The sequence below is a fragment of the Myotis yumanensis genome, unplaced genomic scaffold, assembly GCF_028538775.1.
Source record: "Myotis yumanensis isolate MYYU_CA2020_CCGP unplaced genomic scaffold, mMyoYum1.0.hap1 SCAF_12, whole genome shotgun sequence".
In the NCBI taxonomy this organism is placed as follows: domain Eukaryota; kingdom Metazoa; phylum Chordata; class Mammalia; order Chiroptera; family Vespertilionidae; genus Myotis; species Myotis yumanensis.
In genome coordinates this window covers 5,453,114-5,475,750 of record NW_027223763.1, presented here as the reverse complement: position 1 = coordinate 5,475,750, position 22,637 = coordinate 5,453,114, and the positions used below count along the sequence as shown (strand labels likewise).

Here is a 22,637-nt window from a genome sequence, read left to right as displayed (position 1 = left end):
GAGTTTTTAAGGCTGGACATTTAGGGGAATTCTTGGGGGCGGGGGGTGCATATGGCACTGATTGGATTTCCCGGAGTAGGGTGATTTAAGTCATTTACCCTCTGGTTGGGGAGAAGTGCAAACGATTTACTCTCAAGTGTCCTTGGTTTAGGGAAGATAGGATTACTGGATAGCTGCAAACTGCTGTTTAACTTTGTCTCAGTTGCCCTATTCCTAGCTTACTAGCCTGTCTCAATGTGACCGCCTATGTCGCCTGCGTTCCAGTTACCTATTGAGATTTGCCAACCCCCTCTGCCCCACCCAGTTTTCCCCTCCTTTGGATTGGATTCTACTAATCCAAGTATTGTTTGATTTTATTCTGAATTGTCTACGTGCAGAAATATATATTCCCATGTTTCCTATCTAACAAGGCCACAACTTTAAGACGGGATTTGATTATGCATATCACCCCTGGCTCCAAGGTCTCAATAGGAAAGTCTCACTAGGGACACAACTCAGGGCTGGCCTAGGTCCCACCAAGGTCAAGATAGGGAGGTCATGGTGAAGAGAGATTAAGAGCATGGGCTCTGGAGCCAGAGTACCCAGTTCAAACCTACCCTTGACTGGCTGTGAGGCCCAGGCAAGTATTACCTTCTTAGGCCTCAGTTTCCCCATCTGTAAAATGGGGATTAAATTCCCTGGGGATTCTGGTCTGAGGGAGGGCTGGTGAAAGAGGGAGGCGGGTGGTAGTCGGATGTCTGGAGATGCTAAACAAGAAGGGGTGGCAGTGACTATGGCTCGAGTAAGCACAGGTGGAGGTACCTGCTCATGGCTCAGCCTCACCACGGTTAGGGTGACCCTGAAGAGGGGAAGACAGGTCTGAAATCACCTCTGGGCAGAGATTCAGGAGGCATGCCGGTTAAACTGATGTCCAGCAGCTACCTGGTCAGAAATCATGGAGGGGCAGGTCCTATGCAGACGAAGATGCCTTCTGCTAGGCAGGATGTCTCTTCCGAGCAGCTTTCCTTACCCATACAAGGGGGATAATCGTTAGTTTGTTAGGCGGTTGTGGGAGCCTCGGAGACCTTGAGTGTAAAGCTCTTAGCACAGAGCCCGGCACACCAGAAGTCCTCAGTAAATGACAGCTGCTGTTATTCCTATCACTGTCATCATCTCCCCTTCAGGCCACCTGGCCCGCTGACCACCACACCTGCCCAGGCTCCGGGCCGGGCCCTGGGCCCTGGGAGCCATTTGCAGCGATGGCATCAGTCTAGCCTTTCAGGAAGAGTGTGGCAGCTCATTTCTGCCTTCGCTTGAAGTGATCCCTGTCAGTGCCAGAGAGGCCCAGGGCTCAGGGCCCTTCTGCAGGAACAAACACCGAACACCTGGCTCTTAACCCCGAGAGGGTAAATAAAATGACAGAACCTAGCTTGAGCTCTTCACCAGAGCCCTGGCTCCAGGGGCAGCTGGGCCTTCCTCAGAGAGCCTGTGACCTGGCCACCCCCCAGGGTCTGCAGCAAGGAGCCAGACCTGCTGGGCAGACGGGGAGAAATGGCCATGCTCTGTTGTTCAAGGAAAGAAGCCACTTGTCACACACTGTGTAATTCCACTTTGCTGAAGAAAATTAACCATTTGGGTTCATTCCGCACACACATGCTAAACACATACACAGGAGAAGGAAAACTGTGTCCTCTACACGCAGTACTTCCGACACCGGGCACGTGGAGTTTCCCACGCCAAGCGACTCTGCAGCTCTCATTAGGCCCAGACGGGTGTCCTACAGTTTAACTCAAATCTGACACTGCCTGGAGCCAACAGATTGCACAGCTTAGGGTTCAGACACTAATCATGAGTCCAGGCGGTCACATGTACTGCTGACCGACGGGCTATATAAATCGGGAGTTCCCACAACCCCCTCATGTTTGATATTTGCTTGAACAGCTCACAGATCTCCAAGAAACACTTATGTTTACAATTTTATTTAAAGGGTACAGTCAGGAACAGGCGAATGGAAGCGACGCACAGGGCGGGGTAGGAGGGAAGGGGTGAGGGGCGCTCTCTGGGTGTGCCACCCTCAGCGCCGAGGTATGGTCACTAACCCGGAGCTCTCTGAACCCTGCCACTAGGGCTCCACTCCAGCCAGACCTACGGAGTCAGAATCCAAGAGTTTGGGTTAGAACCTGGATTCTCAAAGATCTCTCCAGACAATGTTTGCGTTTTTTTTTTAATTGACTTTTTTAGTAAGTTGTTTGCAGAAAACTTGAGAGTATAGAGCATTCCCATATACTCAGCAGTTCCCCATAGTATTAACATCTTCCATGAGTTTGATGTATTTGTTGTGGGTTACTGGGAGGAAGCCCTCCAATGTAAAGGGGCATTTTCATCACATCACATCACATCACATCACGAGGCCTGGCCAGTGTAGCCCAGTTGGTTGAGCTTTGTCTCATGCACCAGGAGGTAGCCGGTTCCATTCTCGGTCAGGGCACAGGCTCGATCCCCAGTGTGGGGCGTGCAGGAGGTAGTCAGTCAAGGATTCTCTCTCACCATTGATGTTTCTATCTCTCTCTCCCTCCCCCTTCCTCTCTGAAATCAATATATATATAATATTATTTTTAAAGTTGAGCAGCTTTTTAAAAATTTTATTGATTTTTTTACAGAGAGGAAGGGAGAGGGATAGAGAGTTAGAAACATCAGTGAAACATTGATCAGCTGCCTCCTGCACACCCCCTACTGGGGATGTGCATGCAATCAAGGTACGTGCCCTTGACTGGAATTGAACCTGGGACCCTTCAGTCCGCAGGCCAACACTCAATCCACTGAGCCAAACCAGTTAGGGCTATATATATTTTTTAAAAGAGAGTACATACTACCAACATGACTTATCACTGTTGATGTTGACCTTTAATCACCTGGCTGAGGTCGTGTTTGCCCATTTTCCAGCTGATTTTTATACCAGAGAAACAATGTCAGGGAGGGAAGGCCTCCGACTCTACCTGTGACAACCCTTTAAGGTCACTGTTCAGAAGTGTAGCCACACCAAGCAGTCGGCTCACATACAGAGCATCGTATGTGCCAGGCCTGTGACAAGCACCCGACCAGGATTTCATTTGTCCCCACAACAATCCCAAGGGGTGGGCAGGTGGGCGAAATCATTCTGCTCATGCTACGGATAAGGGAGCTTTTGAGGCCTCACAGCCAGGAGCCCACATCTGCCCAGCACTGCTCTGAGCTGCGGTTGCCTGGAGTGAAGGTGAGGGAGCCCTGGTGACGGGGGCCTCCTCTCCCGAGAAGACAGCAGAGACCAGAGACAAGCAGTGCTTCCCCTCAGGGCCCAAACCGGAGCTCTAGCCAGAGGCCAACTCACTCCTAGTCTGAGTGTTCTCAGTGGCAAATACCCACATGCCTACACGTTAAAACAACCAGGCCAAACAGCGAGAGTGCACCGGGGCAAAGTATCCAAAGCCTAGAGAAATAAATTGGCAGGAAAAATGGCTAGAAAAATGGGGGAGGGGTCATTTTCTTGACAGTATCAGAAGAGATCTTTGGATCCTGTATATGCTGTACTTAAACAGTTCCTTACTGATGGATGGTGATGTTTCCCACTTGTAACTATTACAATGCAGCTATGACATCTATGGATCTAACTTTCTACAACCGATGCTAGTAGATTCCTGAAACTAAGTCATAAGGTAGTAGTTTAAATTCTGATACACACAACCAGATCACTCCTAAAAGCTTATAGCTGTGTATTTCCACTAACAGTACAGATCACCCATCTTCTCAGGTCATCATTGCTGGATGTCACCTTTTTATGACGTTTTTTCTTTTTTTATGAGAAAGTTTATTCTATATCTATATAAGGTTAAATTGACTCGTGCATGTGCGACACATATAAAGCTCTCGCTGGCGCCAATTGCATGCGTGTGTTTTGATCTGTCATTGTTGATGGTGAATCTGGTTGACACTTCTATTATAGAGAAAGGGTGAATAGTGATATTAAAGTATTTATTCTAATTAACTTCCTTTCTATGTGCATGAATCTGTGCACTGGGCCACTAGTGTGTGTGTGTGTGTGTGTGTGTGTGTGTGTGTACATATATATATTTTTTTTAAAAAAAGGAAGAAAAAAGAAACATCAACAAAGAGAGAATCATTGAATCATTGATGGGCTGCCTCCTGCATGTCCCACACGTGCCCTGACCGGGAATCGAACTGTGACCTCCTAGTTCACAGGTCGATGCTCAATCACTGAGCCATGCCGGCCAGGCTAGATTTATTTTTAAATATATACATATGATTCATGTCATTTGCCCAATTTTCTTGTTTTATAAGAGCTCCTTCTATATTATGGATATCAGTTCTTCATTAAGCATTGCAAATATTTTTATCAGTCTGTCATGCGTGTATCGTCTTTTTCTCCATATAGAAGCTTTTCCTTTTCAGTTGGGTCAAGTGTTTTCTCCTACAGCTTCAAAGTTTCACGTCACATGTAATAAAACTTCCCCTACTCTCTCTGCAGTCGTCCGTCCTAGCTCATGAACAACTCTGATCTTTACCCACCCGCTGCCCCACCCGCTGCCCAGCCTTCCAAGGCAGGGCTTGGCCCCTCGTTGTCCCCATGCCAGCCTGGACTATGGAGCTGCTGGGTGCCCAGCCCCAGCCTCAAGTTCTTCTCCAGCTCGGCTGCCACCCGGGGGGCTGCGACCTGGATGGCGTCCTGGATGCTGTGCAGGTCCCACTGGGTCCTCAGCAGGGCATCGTCCAGGGTGAAGAAGCCGTCCCGCGTGCGCCGCACGTGGGAGCAGACAGCGGTGGTCTTCAGCTCCAGGCCGATTTCATGCACCAGTCTCCGCAGCTGCTTCTGCGTCTCGTGCATGCACTGCACCTCTGCCAGCGACATGCAAAGACAGACACGGGGGTCAGGAGCACAGCCTCGGGTGTCCGCTGATCTAGATCCACACCCCCTGGTATCTCCTGGCTGTGAAATAACCTTAGCAAAACACCTTAGTTCTCCAGGGCTTTGCTAGTCAAAGTGTTGCCTAAGGACCACCCTGTAGGGAAAGATTGTTAGACAGACAAAATCTCGGGCCCCACCCAGACCTGCTGAGTCAGAATGTGCCTTGTAAGAAGACCCCCAGGTGATGTGTGGGCAGGTCAGTCAAAGCACTGCTCTGAGACTTGGTTTGCTCATCTATAAAATGGGTGGCTATGAGGAGTCCGAGGGATAATTGATACTATCAGGTGCTTAGCATGGTGAGAGCCTTGGTTAGTGCCCAAGAAATGGAGCCCTCGTTAATATGACCAGTGGAGAAGAAAGCAGTGTGTGTGGGCGGGGGGGGGGGGGAGGATGGGGGGGGTGAGTAGGCTGGGTGGACAGGGCAAGTGAGAATACTGTCTGATGGCCCACATCTACTTGAAGCAGCGGGTGGCTCTGGAAGTGAGCCGCTAAACGTTAACAGTTGCTTGTTAAGTTCTGGCTTCAAAGGGTGACTTGGCAGAAGATAGGACGATATTTGTTCTGTGTGCCTATGATCAGCCAAGTCCAGCCCAGGGCTGGGAAGGACGTCAGTCCTTGCTGCCTTGGCCAGCAGAGTTTGGGGCTGGCACATGCCGGCCTCTGCAAGGGCATTCCGTGGAGTCCCAACTCCCTGCTCCAACTTCCTGGGGCAACTTACCTAAGAGGAATTCTGGAGGCGCAAAGTGGAGGCATCGGATGCCAGTTATCAGCATCGGGGACTTGTTCATGGGCCGGATCAAGCCTTTCACGGCCATCTCGTAGGCCTCCTGGGTCTGCAGATCGAGGTTGGAGTACCTGGGATCAGGAGGTGGACAGACTTGGGTGGCTGGCGTGGGGTGGGGAACTGGGCTGATGCTTAGCCCTGGCCCTGCCCACTCCTGAAGCTCTTCATGCCTCTCCATCTCCCCTTCCCCTCCAGCAGCTGTTTTCTGCCCTTCCAATCTGTAAATGCAGCCTGTCCTCCTCGGCACACTCTGCCGACTTCAGCATCACACGAGTGCTGCCTGCTCCTGCTCCCTGGCTCTGTGCCAGGGAGCCCTGGCTGCCTCTTCATTAGATCACACGCTCCCTAGGAGAGCAGCTGGTGTTTCGTTCCCCTCGGTTTCCCCAAGGCCTGGCCTATCACCCAGCACTGAAGCACTTCTGCATGCTGTGGAAGGAGTGAATGGTTCATGTCTGGTTTCAGGCTCTGAAAAGATCCGTGGAATCTGCCCCTGGGTTGGGCAGAGGCTAAGGGAGCCCTGTGGGCACGCAACTCTTGCTCTTCTGGCACCTCCTAGAGGGCCGTTTCAGGGAGGGTGGGTGGAGCCCCACTTACGTCACCAGGGCCTTCTGATGGGAGCCTTGGATCACGGCCAGGATTCGATCCAGTTTCTCTCTGGTCACGTGGTCTGAAAAAGACAGGGATGGTTGGCACACAGGTGGGCAACAGCAACCTGACCGACTCCCTCCCCCAAACAAGCCTCAGAATTTGAAGGGGATCCCAGAGCATCCTCTGGTCCATTTGGGGGTTGAGAGGCCTTTGAGAATCTTATGAAAGTGTGGGCCCCTCTTCTCAGAAAGATACACATGAACTCAGCATGTTAAGGACACATTCAAGGGGCTGTGAGACTCTAGATGACTAACATTTTCTTCTGGAAATGAAGCTCAAAGATATAATCTGATTTTTGCCTAGTATTCAGGGATGGTGCCATCTGTCCAAATGCAGAAACAAGTGGCAAAAGTGGGAGTAGCTCTGCCTGCTGGTCTCACCGAGTAACTATGGCACAGGCAGCAGCAAAGCCCGGGGACACTCACAAACTCTGCTGGCAGGCTGATCCTGTGGCCCAGCTGGGGCAAGTGCCAAAGGTTAGGGAGCAGTTGTAGTAGCTGAAGACTTGCCAGCTTGGAAGGGCCTAGGCCTCTCATCCCTTCTGCCTGGCTTCTTCCATGCTGTTGTCTTATCTGGAATGCCCCTGCCTCCTCCTCTCATTTATAGCCAACTCAAATGCTGCCTCCTCCAGGAAGCCCTCCTGGAGTATGTGGCTTTTTCTTCCTGGCTTCTGCCATCTGCACCTGGGTCTCTTTCCACCATTTAATTTTCTTTGGTTTTTACATTATTTTTTAATTATGTAATTGATATATGAATCTGCGTCCTGACCAATGTGGGTCAGTTAGTTGGGTATTATCCCATGCACTGAAAGGTTGCCAGTTTGATTCTGGTTAGGGCACATGCCTGGGTTGTGGGCTCAAATCCCAGTAGGAGGTATGCAGGAGGCAGCTGATGGACAATTCCCTCCCACATTGATGCTTCTCTCTCTCTCCTTCTCCCTTCCTCTCCTTCTAAAAAAAATCTTAAAAAAAACAAAAGAAGAAATTCAGATCCGCATCAGCATCTCTATCACTGTTATCATCTCTATCATCGTCCACCCTCTATTCTCCAAATTCTGGCTTCCTTTCTCCCAGAAGTGTCAACTTGGTAGTTGTCTTTAGATGCGTTTTGGATGCTGACACACACCTACACACACAGTGTTGTCCTGCCAGGCTTTAATCTGCCCCAGAAGGTGTGGGTGTGTCTGCTCTCCTCTTAGGACTGAGTTCACTGTACTTGTAGACCCATTTAATTTACTGTATGTCCTCCCAGTGCCTAGAACATGGCTGGTGCTCAAAAACATATGCCAAATAAACAAATGCAATGATTATTTTTTTTATTTTTTTGTGAGAGGAAAGGAGAGGGAGAGAGAAACATCGATTTGTTGTTCCTCTTATACATGCATTCACTGGTTGATTTTTGAATGTGCACTGACCAGGGATCAAACCCACAACCTTAGCATATCAGGACGACGCTCTAACCAACCAAGCTATCTGGCCAGAACAAACACGATAAATTACAGTGTTAGAGCATGGTGAGAGTAAGTGAAGAATGGGCCATCCACCCCCACCCAAGCATTCATTCATCCATCTGTCCCTACCTATCCCCCATCCCCCACCCCCCATCCAACAAGCACCTCCCACGTCCCAGACCCTGGGCTGTGTGTGACCACAGGAGTGAAATTAGTTTCTACTCTCATGGGTATCAATCTGGTGGGGAGATGGATTTTAAATAGCTAGTAATCATTAGTTAATTACTATTCTGAGAGTCCATCTAGTCCACGTATAAGGGCTAGAAAAGCTTCCCTGGGGAAGTGACATTTAAACCAGGTGAAGAGGCACAAGGGAACACAGGGCACTCCTGTCAGAACGATGTGTCCAAAGCCCCCCCAATAGCAGCCCGAGCTTGGCGTGTCTAAGAGACTTGGGGGGAGGAAAGGGAAAGCAAATGCGGGGGCAGCCTCAGCTGCTCCTCCACATGCCCTGGGCTCCCAGGGGCTCTCACCATATGTTGTCTTCTCCACCAGCCGCCCGTCCTCGCGGAAGTCATCCGTGGCTTTGCCCAGGAGGCCGCGAACAGTGTAATCCTGCGAGGACAGGGAGGGGAAGACCCAGTTGTGTCCCTGCGCGGAGCCTCAGCACTGAGGGAGGTGCTGGGCTGAGACTGGGGGTGGGGCCATTAGGTCCCCAGGGAGCTCAGATGCTCAGTCCTTGCCTGGCTGCCCGCTGCCCCCAGGGGAAGGATGCTGGACTTTCCTAGGACAGTCAGGACTGGCAGCCCACAAAGGGCACTGAAGGACACTCCACGCCTCTCCACTCCAGCAACCTGACAATCTGTCACGCTGGCCCCTGCTAGCACGCCCTGTAGTCTTCCTTCCACCCCCTTGAAGTATGATCCACGCAGCTGAATGCCTCTGCCACAACTCAGAGTAATGATGACAACGATGATGGAGATGGTGACAACAGTGACACTGATGGAGCATTTACCATGGGCTACGTGGCATGTAGGCACTAATCTTAGCTTCAAGGTGACCCTAATGCAGAAGAGGTACTATTATCGTTCCCATTTACGAGATGCGGAGCGGAGGCGCACAGATGTGAAGTAACCCACCCAAGGACCCACAGCTGGCACAGGGAGAGGCTGGTTTTGGCTCCAGAGTTTGTGCTCTTAACCATTAAAAACAGGGACCTTCTAACATGACACCTATTGCACACGCTCGTGGTGCCAGATCGTCCTGATGCCTAGATAGTGACATCCACCTCTCGGTCTTGGGGAGAGAATGAAGTGGTGTCCGGATCAGGCTCCGGTGTCGGACAGATCCCGGTTCAAACTCCAGCTCTGTCCCTTTCAGGCTACACGACCCTGAGCAAGTGACATCCTCTCTGAGTTCTCTCATCTGTAAATGGGTTAACAACAGATCCCACTCTGCAGGGAAGTAGTGAGGCGCTCACAAGGGAGTCCACGTACAGTACAGTGCTCAGCACAGAGCAGCCAGCATGCAATAGTGCCAGCTGTCACTGTTACGTTGCTGTTAGTCTTCCATAGCATGTGACCATAAAAACATGCTTACTTATGGCCTGGATGTTCCCAATGGAATCATCTCAGCTTCAGAATCCTGCCAGTGACCCCCAGGGAAAGGACTAGAGGATAAGCGGGCTGTCCCCAGCCCCCTGTACCTTGGTGAGGTGTGCGTTGTACATGTCGGTGAGGAGACTGCGTCCCTGTCCCACGCCGAGCACTGAAAGGAACCCAGGCTGATCTCACACCTGCCCCCCCTTCCCGTTTCCCTGGGACCCCATCCCCGACACCTGCCATCAGAATATTCCCACGTCCAATGCTGCTGAAGCCAGCAGGGGGCAAGGACAGCTTCTTCTACAGGAAGCAAGTGAGCTCCTCTGGGTATAAATGACAATGTGGATTTCTGGGTTCCACCCGTGTGCACTGACTCTGACTTGTGGCGGGGAGGGGCCTAGGATGCTTAGCCAGCTCTCTAGGGGTTTCTTTTTTTTAAAAAAAAGGATTTTAAATTGATCTTTAGAGAGAGAGGAAGAGAGAGGAAGGAAGGGAGAGAGAGAGAGAGAGAGAGAGAGAGAGAGGGAGAGAGAAACATGGATATGAGGAAAACATTAATAGGCTGCCTCCCGCATGCCCCCTACTGGGTACAAGCCTGCAACCTGGGCACGTGCCCTGACCAGGAATTGAACGAGCAACCGTTTGGTGTACCGGATGACAACCAACCAACCGACCGAGCCACACCGGCCAGGGCTTTCCAGGGCTTTCTGATGCACTCAAAAGTACGAGACCGCTGGCCCAGTCACAGAGACCTGCACTTAAGTCAGGAGAGGCTCTAAGCATGTCCTTAACCTCCGTGGGCTTCAGGCTCTTCATCAGTAAAGTGGGGAAAAAACACTGCCCGGCCCGTCATGAAGGCTGAGGCCACGCACAGGAAGCAGTCAGCACAAAGGAAGGGCCCCTTAAATGAGGGCATTGTGGTCACTCCCTGCCTCTCCCGCTGTTTCTCCCTCTGGCTGAAGGAGAGAACGGTCCTCCATTCACTCCTAGACAGGGAGGGGGCATGAGATCATGTCTGCCTGCCAGTGCCCCGGGAAGCAAGACAAGGGGACTGTGACTGTCGCGTACGGATGTAGACACCGCCTGACCCTGGGGCCACAGATGGCTCATGACTCAGGGCTTTGTGTGTCCAGACCCTCGCTGGTGAGGCCAGAGTCCCATGCTTGGCAACCCCACGAAAGCAATGATGGTTTCCCCTCTCTGGACCGAGGGCATTCACTAGCCATGTGACCTAGGACAAGTCACCTAAGCTGTGGGACCTTACTTTCTTCATTCATAAAATCATACAACATCTACCTAGTAAGGCTGCTGTGGTGAATGGCTTTGTACCACATCACATGCAGAGATCACATGATAAAGGTGGGCGATTGTGACTCCCCCTCCCCCCTTCCACCAGCTGATCGGATTTGGGGCGAGAATCAGGGGAGAATAGTGGTGAGAAAGGGATATCAGGTTAAAAGTGGGCTGGGCTTCTGGTATCTCCCAATCCTCCCCCAAGCCTATATCACTGCACCCCCTCACCTACCAAGCACCCCAGATGCCTGGGCATCCAGCCGGTGTCCCACGCCAATCTTCAGGCTGGTGAATGCTGGTCCACGTACTAAAAGGAAACAGACGAGGTACCTTTCCTCAACAAATACGGATGGCTCCGGGCTGTGTGGCTCATTCCTAGTATGTAGCCTTGCAGCTATAGGTTAGACCTCATAGAGTTGTGGTGAAGTTTCAGTGAGATGGTATTTGGAAAAAGCTTAACACAGTATCTAGTACAAAGCAGATCCTTATTATACCATACTTGTGATTGTTACACTGTATATCACTGCTGAAGAAGTTTACAGGTTCCCCTTGGTCATCATATAGCCTCCCAACATCTTCTACCTCCTTAGGACTTCCACCCGAAGGTCTCAATTCCTACCTGGAGTCTGGGAATCGTAAAGGGGTCAGCAAACTACAGTCCACAGGACAAATCCTCAAGCCTGTTTTTATAATGGCCCACGAGTTAAACTTTTTCCCCCATTTTTCACAGATTCCAAAAAAAAAAATCAAGTGAATAATAGTTTGTGCCATATGAAAATTATGTGAAATTCGAAGGTCAGTGTCCATAAATAAAGTCTGATTGAAATACAGCCAGGCTCACGGCTTCACATACTGCCTACAGCTGCTTTTGCACTACAATGGCAGAATTGAACCTGCAAAGCCTGAAGCATTTCCTACCTGGAAAATTTGCATATTCCTTGCCAAACACTTCAACCCCACTGCGGCCCCCCGAAGGTCTGGGACAGGAGTCTGAGTACTGACCCCGACCCCAGCCCCTGCCTGAATGCGCCTTACCCAGCGGATGGTTGGTGAGGGTGGGCACGCTGGTGGCTGTGAGGGTCAGCTCCTTGTCTTCGCTGCCTTCCACAGGGCCCAGCAGAAAGCGAACACGCTGCTCAGGGGCAGGCGGCTTCCCAGCATTGAGACCTGTGCATACACAGGGTGAGGACATCGTGTCAATTCTGTCCCAACACCTGGGGAGGAGGGGGCAGGGAAGTACCGAGATGCGGGAGACGGACGAGGACCCACGGCGCGCACCAGCGAACAGAACAGTTAGGAAACAGACGAGTTCAAATCCCAACCCTATGACTTACTTATTGTTTGCCCATGTGAACACAGGGAAGGTGAGGCGTAACCCATGATTAGAAAAGCGCTCTGTCCAGGCGACTAGATCACATGACTTTGTTTTGCTAGAGGATCAGAAGGGATTCCCGGGAGAACGGGCGCGCAATCGGGAGTCCGGCTGAAGGCACTCACCCTTCAGAAGCTGCAGCTCCACCGTATCCCGCAGGTGCTTCCAGTGCAGCCCGGGGGGCTTGTAGGTCGCAAAGAGCCCGTGCAGCCGGGCCACGCCGGCTGCCCCCATGTCAGCGCCGGCGGCGCAGGTTCCGGGCCAAGCTGGATGGGCGGAAGTGCCGTACGGTCCCGCACCAAATAGAGTCCGTACAAGGGGCGCCGTCAGGTTTCGCAGCCGGAAGTGGTTCTCCCCCTAACATCCTCGGGGGAACGGTGTGCGGAAAGGGAAGTGTGTTCCGTCGCCGAAGCCCCGTGCTAGTGGGTCGGACGGGGACACCCTTCCCGGGGGTGAAGTGAAATGGGGAGTTTTCATCTGTAGAGGAGGTGGCAGACAGCTCGCCTGGGCTCACTTCCCCTTTCCTCGGCCCCATTCCCCCGCCTCCCAAAGGCCCTACTCGGAGGAATAGGGCTCGAGTTCTTCTGACCTTCCCGGCGCTCGGTCGCCAGGGAAGTTTGGAGCAGCGGCCCTGCCCCGCCGGTCCTCCCGCGACCTCCGGGCAGCGCGTGCTGTCATGGTGACGCTGCTGCGCGGGACCCTGCGTCCCCTCCGTCTGTTCCAAGCTCTCCCTGGCCCTGCTGCAGGCAAGTGGCGGGGACGGAGGGAAGTCTTGGGGTCGCCCCCACACTTTTGACCCCGGCCTTCTTCTTGCCCCGCAGATGTGCCGCTCCGAGCCGCGAGCCAGGGCACCGGCCTGCTCTACCCCGAACACATCCCTACGTCCCTGCTGCAGAAGGTGCTGTTGACCGCCGGCTCTGCGGGCATGGCCCTCTACAACCCATATCGCCACGGTAAGGCCGCCCATGCCCCGCGCTTCCCGGGAGGCCCTTGCCTTGGAAGCCTGGGCAGGCCCCGGCCTCTGTCAAAATTTCCGTTTCCTACGGGTCACTGGGGAATAGACTAGGTCCGGGCACCCAAGGCTGGAGGCTGTACCTCATAATCACCCGGTACATTCGTAAAAATGCAGATGCCTGGGTTCCGTATCTGTCAGGTGTGGAGAGGGCAGGAGGAAGGGGCCTGGAATCTGAGCCCCTCTCCCCTTTGAAACGACTTCCCAGGATATTCTGTCATCCAGCCACAGTGGCAACCTCTGGACTAAATAGGTGATTTATAAGCACCATTGAATGATAACAACCCACCAGAAATTAAACTCTATAAGGTTCGGGACCATGACTGCCTTTTCCCACAGTATCGGCAGCATTGTGGATGGTGCCTGGCCCATAATAAATGCTCGATAAATGTTTGTTGGATGTATAACTAGAGCATCCTAAGATTCTGCCATGCCTTCCTCATCCCTCCCAGGCTTCTTAGGTCTGGAGGGTACTATTACTCCTGCTAATAAAAATGATAATGCTGGTTGCTCACTGTGCTAAGTGCTTTATTATGCATGATGCTTTTGATTTCTACATTAACCCTATTAGAAAGCTGTTATCTGCACAAACTAGGACACTGGGGCTTGGAAATGGGAAGTAGTTTATACAAGATCACCTAGATAGTGACTGCACCTGGACTCAAACCCAGCACTCTGATACCAAAGCTTGTGCCTGTCAATGGAGACATTATATTGTGTTGTGATCGTGGATGTGAAAGTGATCTGGAAAGCACTGTGCTAACTGGAGCTACCTCATCCCAGCAGATTAATAACTGCAATACTAATAAGTATAGCTGTATTGAGCCCTACCTCTGTGCAGGATGATTTGCTAAGTGTTTAACATGAATGCTCATAACTAAGAGGTAGATCTTTATCAGTTAGGAAATTGAGACTCAGACCAGGTCAGGTAACTTACCTAATCAGATCCTGTATTTGTCCCAATTTCCTTTCAGACATGGTTGCAGTTCTAGGGGAAACCACAGGGTGCCGTGCCCTGAGGGTCCTCAGGGACCAGATGAAGAGGGACTCAGAGGGTGCCCAGATCCTGCAGTAGGTTCCAGCTCTGCTTGGGGGTGTCGGTTGGAAATATTCTGTGGGAATCTCGAGTCCCATTGTGTCAGTCCTGTTCCTCTAGGGAGCTCTCCATATCCTGGCTATGGATGGCTGCACAGGCTGGGCACTGCTTAACTCAAGGGAAGCAATTCATATAGACACTACGATCACCCCTGGGTAGTGCCATCTGGTGGCCTCGGCCCAGTTCCAGCCACAGGGCTCTATACCCTCTCTAAGCTTCCATAACACGTGCTAACTGTACCCTCACCCCTTCCTGCAGTGCCCTTGGTGAGTACCCTGACCACCTGTGAGGTCTGCCTGCCTAGACTGTGCCCCTGTAGGCAGGAAGCGCGACCTGCAGTGGTCTCCTCAGTCCCTGCCAAACAGAACAAGCCCCCTCGGGACTTGTGACCCCCTTGTTGCTCTGCCCCTTCCCCTCTCTCAACCTTGTTCCAGCGGAACCTTTTACCTGCCTTTGCTGGTGCCCTCCCAATACCTAGGTCCTGCCTTCTGCCTTGCAGGGAGCGTCCCCGGATCTCTCTGTCCACCCTTGACCTGGACAAGCTCCAGAGCCTGCCTGAGGGCTCCCTCGGCCGCGAGTATCTCCGTTTCCTGGATGTGAATGTGAGTGTCCAGGTTCTGTGCCTTTGGCCCTCACCAGGAAGGTCAGATGAGAGGCATGGGAGTGGCGTCCCAAGAAAGGAGGAACCCTAAGTTGCCACCATGGGCAGAAGTGCTTTTCAGTCTCTTGTGCCAAGCCTTTGTCATTTTCTCTGGGACAGGTAAATGGGCCAGTAACATCGCTCCAGCCGAGAATTCTGGCCAGCATTTATTAACCTCTACTGCATTCCAGATGCCAGGCTTACATGATCTTGCTGAATCCTCCCAATAATGCCGTCAAGTACATTTTATTATGCCCTTTGAATAGATGAAACTGAGGCTCCGAGGTGTTAAGCAACTTGCTGGCTTCATACAGCCAGTGTTAATGGAAGCAATACGCACACCCAGATCATGCTGTTAACTGCTGCCCTGTGTCCCCTGTTCCAGACTCTATGCTTCCCTAGGGGATGGCAAGTCGTGGCACTCTCCAGCCCCAGGTGGCGGGGGGGCGGGGGGGGGGGGCCGGGGGGGAGTCCCAATTACTGAGGAACTCATTCATTTGTTTAGCATCTGGCATATGTCATCACATTGTTCCAGGGCCTGGGGACATAATAGTGAACTAACCAGGCGATCTCTGCCCTCATGGACCTAATATTCTGGCTGGGGAGGTAAATAAAACAGTAAAAGAAAGAAATAGTCATATAAAAATTCATATAAAATATTTATTGAGTACTTAGAACTTACCAGGCACTGTTCATAGTAATTGGGATGCAGTGAATAAAACCAGCCAAGAGCCTACCTTGTGGAGCTCGCATTCGAGCAGATGGTGCTATGAGGACAGCAATCATCGAGACAGGACAAGGGTGGGCGTGGGGTTGGCCACTTTCGATTTGGTGGTCCTGGGAGACTAAGAAGAGGAGGAGGAGCCAGCCCCGAGGAAACACAGGAAGACCATCCCAAGGGATTGGCAAGTGGGAGGCTCTGAGTTTAAGGAGAGGGAGACCTACCCACGTGGCCACAGAGGAGAGAGTCGGGGGAGGCAGCCATGGGCGGGGAGATCAGCCGGGCCAGGCCCTGCCAGCCATGGGAAGGAGTCTGCATTTTGTAATAGGAGCAATAGGAAGCCCCTGAGGGTTTCAAGCAGGAGAGTAACATCTGATTTATAAAAGCGCCTTAGGATACAGCCCCCGCCCCTCCCCCCACCCGCCAACATGTACACATCCCCACAAAGGACCTCTGAAATGCTGCCCAGCCCAGCGCAGGAGCCAGCCAGGCTGGGGGAGGTGACGGAGTGAGTGAAGGTTCCTTTGGAATTGGGTCTCTCAACCTTGGCACTATTGACTTTTTGGGCTGGATAAGTCATTGTTGTGGGGCTGTGCTGTGCATTGCAGAATGTTTAGCAGCCTCCCTGGCCTCTGCCCGCCAGATGTCAGTAGCACCTCCCTAAGTCCTAACTACCACAGATGTCTCCAGACTTTGCAAATGTCCCCTGGTGGACAGTCGAGAACCACTGCTCTAGGTTATTATCCTTGAAAAAATAAGCTGCACCCATACATTCCTGGCACCTGCCCCCACCCCAGTTTAGACCCTCTCTCTCACACTTCACCAGGATGCAAATTATTTCATCAATGGGAAACGCACCAAGGTAACCTGCCCCTAGTGTCAGCCAGGGAGGGACAGCCTTCTGAAGTTCCCCCAGAGCCTTTGTCCTATTACTGAGGAGGGGAGGGGACTGCAGGGCCTCCCTGGCACCTTGCCCAGCTACAGCCCCAGCTGTGCTAACAGCCCGAGCGGTTGTGACACTTCCAGAGGATGGGAACCAGCAGCCACGAAAGGTGAAGTAACACCTTTGCACCAGCAGAGATTTAGATCAAGGTTCAGAGTGAAGTCACCCACCCTGCGTGGACCTTGGTAAGGAATGCGGTCAGTTGTCCTTGTGGTATCAAGATTGTGAGGCATGAGCTTTGGAGTGAAGAGTAGGCTGAGCTAGAATCCTGCCTCTCCTCCCAGCTTTAGGGCCTGGGCGAGTCATTTGGCCTTTCTGGGGCTCAGATTCCTTATCTGAGGAAAAGGACCTAGTGTTTATCTTCCAGGGCACTAATAAGGCTTATCAATAATGGATGTTAGAGCTGTTGGCCTTGGAATCCAGCAAACTGTTTCAAATCCTGGCTCAGCCATTTGATTAGTGGTGTGATCTTGGGAAGTTACTTTATCTCTCTGAGCCTCATTTTTCTTTTTCTTTTTTTTTAAATATTTTTTATTGATTTCAGAGAGGAAGGGAGAGAAAGATAGAAACATCAATGATGAGAGAGAACCATTGATTGGCTGCCTCCAGCACACCCTTCCCTCCTGGGGGTTGAACCAGCAACCCTGGAACCGAACTGTGATCTCCTGGTTCATAGGTCCACGCTCAACCTCTGAGCCACACCAGCCGGGCCCATTTTTCTTATCTGTATCTGAGGCTCATAACAGCATCCACCCCCTAGATGGTCATGAAGATGAAGTATGGTAATATATGTAAAGGACGTCATCCAGTGCAGGCACATAGTAGGGACTCAGTAAGTCTAGCTGCTATTACTGTGATCACCTTCAGCTTCACACAAGCAGAACGCTACAAAAGAAAGCAGGACCCAGTGAGGCCACACATAGAGCATGGCACTGAACCAGCAGCCCCCAAGCTGCAAAGACACAAACCTCTCAGCCTCTGGACAGGCTGAGGCCACGCGTGGGGACAGGAAGACCAGACCGCTGCAGCGCTCTTCATGGAACTAGAATGCAAGCCATGTAGGAAATTTAAATCTGCTGCTAGCTACGTTAGTGAAGCCAAAAAAAACAGGTGGAATTAATTTTAATAGCATTTTGTTTAACCCAGTGTATCTAAAATACATTTCAGCACGTAGTCAATTTTTAGTTATTTTTTAATTATTGAGACTTGACACTATTCTCATACTAAGTCTTTGAAATCCAGTGTGTGATTTTCATGGATAGCATGTCTCAGCTGGAACTTGTCTCATGTCAAGGCCCAGTGGCCACATGTGGCAAGTGGTGCTGTGTGGACAGCCAGATCCAGGAAGGAGACGTTAACAAGCACATGCATTAAACAGGATGCAGTCACGTCAAGTGCCATAGGGAGGTGCAGCACGCTACAGGAGACCATGCTGTGGGCCTGATCAGTCTGCAGGTCAGGAACACGCTGCCCTTGGAGGGGACACTTAAGCGGGGTCATTAAGGATGAGCAGGAATTACCAAGGTGAAGATGAGGGCGGTGGGAGAGAACACGCTAGGATCCTTAGCTCATGCTAAGGGGTTTTTTTTTTACCCTCAACTTCTAATTGTGGTAAAAAACAAACAAAACAAAAAAACACATAAAATTTCCCATCTTTCCTGGCCAGATAGTCATTTGGTACTTAGAGTGTTGTCCTGATATGCCAGGGTTTCAGGTTTGATCCCCGGTCAGGGTACATGCAAGAATCAGCCAATAAATGCATCAGTAAGTAGAACAACAAATCATGTTCTCTCCCATTAATCAATCATTAATCAATCAGTAAAGAAAAATTTTTAAATTTTCTCATCCATCTCTAAATGGACAGTCAGTAGTGTTAAGTATACTCACATTGTTATGAAACCAACCTCCAGAGCTTTTTCATCTGTCCAACTGAAATTCTATCCCCATTAAAATCCTGCTTCCCCCTCCCCTGGGGCTTTTGTACCATATATTCCAACTGGTTACATATGTTATGTGTGAGTTGGCGTGGGTTGAGGGGTTGCCAGTATCACGAAGGATTCCCTTGTCAGCTGGTATAGGCAGAAGCAAAGTCCCCGGAGAGTCTTGAGGGATGAGTTTGGTGGGAGTGGTTGACAGAGTCAAGGAGAGGCTGGCAGTTGGGCCTTGGGAACTGTGGGAAAGGTGTCTAGGGGAGGTTCATGGTTGTCAGAGGGTCTCCCCAGATACCCGGGCACCCACCCGATTCGTGGACGATGAAGAGCTAGCGTATGTGATCCAGCGGTACCGGGAGGTGCACGACATGCTCCACACCTTGCTGGGGATGCCCACCAACATCCTGGGTGAGTGCCAGCTGCCTTGAGAGTGGGGGTTGGGCAGGGCAGGATGCTCCAGCAAGCCTGTCCACCAGGGCCGGGGGCAGGGCTCGCCTCTCTCTGCCACCCACCAATTAGTTGACATAGTGCCTCATTTTTTGCTTTATCTGAACATCTTGGTAGCATCTGTGCCATCCCCAGTACCTCTCATGGCTCCTACACAGATAGAGCAGCATCCAAGCAGTAGGCTCCCTCTCCTGACACCCTCGGGAACTCCCGAAGGCTTGTAGGAACTAGCCTGGCTGTCAAGTCTTCTGCATTCTGACCCCAAACTTCCTCTCCAGCCCTTCTTTCCTCTGGCTCTTTCTTGGGCACTCTCCTCCCCACCAAGCCGAGTACCTGGGCACAGCACAGACCAGACTTAGCATGGCTGACCCCTTCTAGAGAAGAGACACCTTAGAGAGGAGCAGACACCTCACTGGTCCCTGCCATGAGCATCCCTGGCCTCTCCTGGCCCCTCCTCACCTCCCACCTCCATCCCTACCCTGTCCTGCAGGGGAGATCGTGGTGAAGTGGTTTGAGGCTGTCCAGACCGGCTTGCCCATGTGCATCCTGGGCGCACTCTTTGGACCAATCCGACTCAGTGCCCAGTAAGTTCTCAAGGGGTGGGGGTGAGGGGTCAAGGAAGATGTCAAAAGGGGCCAAGGCTCCAGGAAAAGGAAGAGCATGCAGCCTTCCTAAGCAGCCTCAGTGGTCCTCCAGGAAGCCAGGGTGGAAGGAACGGGGCGGAGAGGTGAAACTGGCTTGGCCCGGGGCCTCCAGGCCAATAAATGAAGCCTGGACAGTTTGGACCCTCGAGTCTCTTGGGCCAGGCCTCGGTGCCAGGGCAGAATGATGCAGTTGCGGTGGGGGCAATCGACATTCGTTTCTGGAGTGAGGTAGCCCTCAATTTAAACCTGGGCGTGGCACGGTCAAGATGGGTGGCTTTGGGCGCGGGATTCTAGCCTCGCTGATTTTCTGCTTCCTCATTTGAAAATTGGTGATAATAACCACTTCGTCTTGGGTCTGTGTGAGGATCACCTGAGAAAATGCACGTGGACCGCTGGGCACACAGTGTGCCGGCCCTCAGGACCCTCTGTTCTCTCCCTCTGCTGCCCCATAGGCACCTGCAAGTGCTGGTCTCGGAGCTGGTCCCGTGGGCAGTTCAGAACGGGCGCAGGGCCCCGTGTGTCCTCAATCTGTACTACGAGCGGCGCTGGGAGCAGCCCCTGAAGGCTCTGCGGGAGGAGTTGGGCATCACGGACCCCCCCATGCACATCAAGGCCTAGGCCCTTCTCACCCTCACCCCACCCACTTCCCCTGGAGGCAGAAGGCTCCATGGCCACTACCTTTGTTCCTTTTCTTTGAACATTGACCTTTGGATATTACTTATCAAAATTTGTTGTAACAGTGCTGAGTGGCTCTGAGGGCCAACCCAGGCGGGAGCAGGCAGTGCAGCTCCCAGGGGAGCCTGGAGCTGCCTAGAGAACCACACGTGGACAGGAACCAGCCATCTGGACTCGCACTGGTCCACACCTGCTCTAGACCCTCCCTCCCAGCCAGGGCTTCCTGGGTGCCAGGCTGAGCGTCTTCCCAGGAGTGAGGATGCGACCCAATCCCAAAGGCTGGAGAAGAGGGAGGCAGAGGGGAAGGGAGTCTCCACTGTCCGAAGAAAGGCTCCCTCAGGTCGAGGGCCTGCTTCCCTGCCTTCGCCCAGTGCTGGCTGGCTGGCAGCCTTGGGCCTTTGAGCCCCGAGAGGAAACACCCCCTCCAGCCTGTGCTTCAGCCGCTTGGCCCACCTCGGGCCTGAAGTTGGCCCAACAGATTCAAGCTCCTAACTCCTCTAGGGTTTTCTAGCAGAGGGCCTGGGGCAATCCCTCCCCTCAGCCCATTTCATCGCTAAAGGGAAGGAGAACAGCACCTCTGGTTATTGCGGAGGCTTCATGCGGTGATGCTCTCTGAAGGACCAAGGGGCAGGAGCGATTGCGTTACTGTGTGCGCAGGTGGAGGAGCAGCTGCGAGACTACAGGTTCATCTTAGAGCAGCAACCAGGCATTTTCCTTGGGTCAGAGCCAAGGAGTGGGGACGGACAAGTAAAAGGGATCGTGGAAGAGGAGGTGGCCCTGGCTGTGGATTTAGAACCAGATACTCGACGAGAATGCAGAGCCTTTAGAGTTTTGAGGGACTGGTTCCTCGTTGTGTGGCGAGGGCAACAAAGGCCCAGGATGGGCAAGGCCTTGGCTGGAGTAACTAGAACACAGGTTGCAAGGCCTCCTGCTTGGTTTTCTTGTGCCTCAGTTTCCCTACGGATGGTAACAATTACAGTGTAGTTATAACTGTACTGTGTGCTAAGCAGTGCCAAACACTTCTGTTTATTATCACATTGACACCAACAGTCATGGGGGGAGGTGGTACTATTTATTGAATTTTCCTACAGAGGCAACAGGAACAGCTGGGGCTGGACCTGGGGGTTGTTGGAAGACCTGCTCAGCACTGCCATGCCCGTGTGTCGGCCTTGTGCCCGCACATCCCGGTCTAGGGCTCCCAGTGGCAGAGGGAGGACGTGGGAGGCTGGAGGCTGACCTCGGAGCCATCGCCTTTTCAAGAGGGAAGCCTTTTCCTGAGCTGAGTTTCTGCAGAAAGAGGAGGAGGTTGGAGTGGGCTCCTCATACCTCATCGATCTTTGCAGTATAGGCCTTTCCAGACCTGTCCGCCATTTCCATGGCTTCCCAGGATCCCAGGCACTGTTCCTAGAGCAGTAAAAGTCAACAGTGCCAAGATCAGGGGCGAAAGGTCAGACTCGAGATGGCCTCTGCCCAGCCTGGTAGCTCACCTGCTCCAGCCTCTTGGTGCCTGCACAACCCTGGGCCTCTACAGCACGCAAGAGATGGGCGCTGGGTATCGGGATTAGCGGGGGTGGCCGGTAGAGTCCTGCTTCCAGATCAAAGGGTGGCATTTTTGTCACCAGCTGGAGGAAAATTATACTGGCTATAGCTACCGCATACTGAGTTCTTACCTCAGGCCATGAGGCCCTGTCAACTTCTACCCAGAAACTTACATTCATCTTAATAAACCATGTTGACCTTTTTCCTGTCTTTGTTCCCAAGTCATTACATAGACAGCTTCTTGTTATTCACATCTGTGCTCAAATGTCACCTCATTAGGGGCCTGCCCTGACCACGCCATCTGAGACGCCCCCTCCCCTTTACTCCACATCACCTTATTAGAGTGCTCACCACTCAGAAATTTTTTTTTAACTTTTTATTTATTTTTACTTTTATTTTCCAGAGAGAGAGAGAGGAAGGGAAACACTGATTTGTCATTCCACTTATTTATGCATTCATTGGTTACTTCTTGTATGTGTCCTGACCAGAGATCAAACCTACAACCTTGATGAACAGGGACGATGCTCCAGCCAACTGAGCTACCGGGCCAGAGCACTCCGAAATTATTTTGTTTCTTTACTTCCAAGTTCCATGTCTGCTCCAGGAGGGCAGGGACCCTATTCTTTCACTGCTGGGAACAGTGCTTGGCACACAGTAGGGGCTCACTGCTTCGTTGCTGAAGGAATGGACATCAAGCCCCACGCTGAGCACCCCACATGCAAGATCTTATTCAGCCCCCACCACAGCCTCACTCCATGGTGAAGACCCTGGGTCTCGGGTTCAGAAAGTGCCCCGGGTCCCACAGCTGGGGGGGTTGGGGGGTGGAGCTTGTCTCAGGGCGCACAAGGGAAGCTCCCTTTCCCTCTGCCCCACAAAAGCCACATGGAGCTGATCCCAGAGCG

The 22,637-nt window shown here is 52.1% G+C and overlaps 2 protein-coding genes across 3 annotated transcripts; one reads left to right on the top strand and one right to left on the bottom strand.

Annotated features, from left to right (window-relative positions):
* Nucleotides 1-1,942: 1,942 nt before the first annotated feature.
* On the bottom strand, nt 1,943-12,342 carry TRUB2 (TruB pseudouridine synthase family member 2). Of its 2 annotated transcripts, none has more exons than XM_070430560.1 (8): nt 12,213-12,342; nt 11,751-11,882; nt 10,948-11,022; nt 9,527-9,588; nt 8,355-8,436; nt 6,318-6,390; nt 5,658-5,794; nt 1,943-4,869 (listed from the first exon to the last, which is right to left on the bottom strand). In XM_070430560.1, the coding sequence occupies exons 1-8, from the start codon at nt 12,319-12,321 to the stop codon at nt 4,535-4,537; spliced, it is 1,005 nt and encodes a 334-aa protein (XP_070286661.1). In that variant the 5' UTR covers nt 12,322-12,342; the 3' UTR covers nt 1,943-4,534. The 2 variants fall into 2 exon arrangements, with proteins under 2 accessions (XP_070286661.1, XP_070286662.1); XM_070430561.1 differs by lacking the exon at nt 12,213-12,342 and adding an exon at nt 12,050-12,129.
* Nucleotides 12,343-12,469: 127 nt separating this feature from the next.
* On the top strand, nt 12,470-21,937 carry COQ4 (coenzyme Q4). Its single transcript, XM_070430559.1, has 7 exons — nt 12,470-12,833; nt 12,909-13,040; nt 14,074-14,170; nt 14,695-14,797; nt 18,709-18,838; nt 19,368-19,461; nt 19,974-21,937. Exons 1-7 carry the CDS (start codon nt 12,764-12,766, stop codon nt 20,137-20,139), a joined length of 792 nt encoding a protein of 263 aa, XP_070286660.1. The 5' UTR covers nt 12,470-12,763; the 3' UTR covers nt 20,140-21,937.
* Nucleotides 21,938-22,637: the final 700 nt, after the last annotated feature.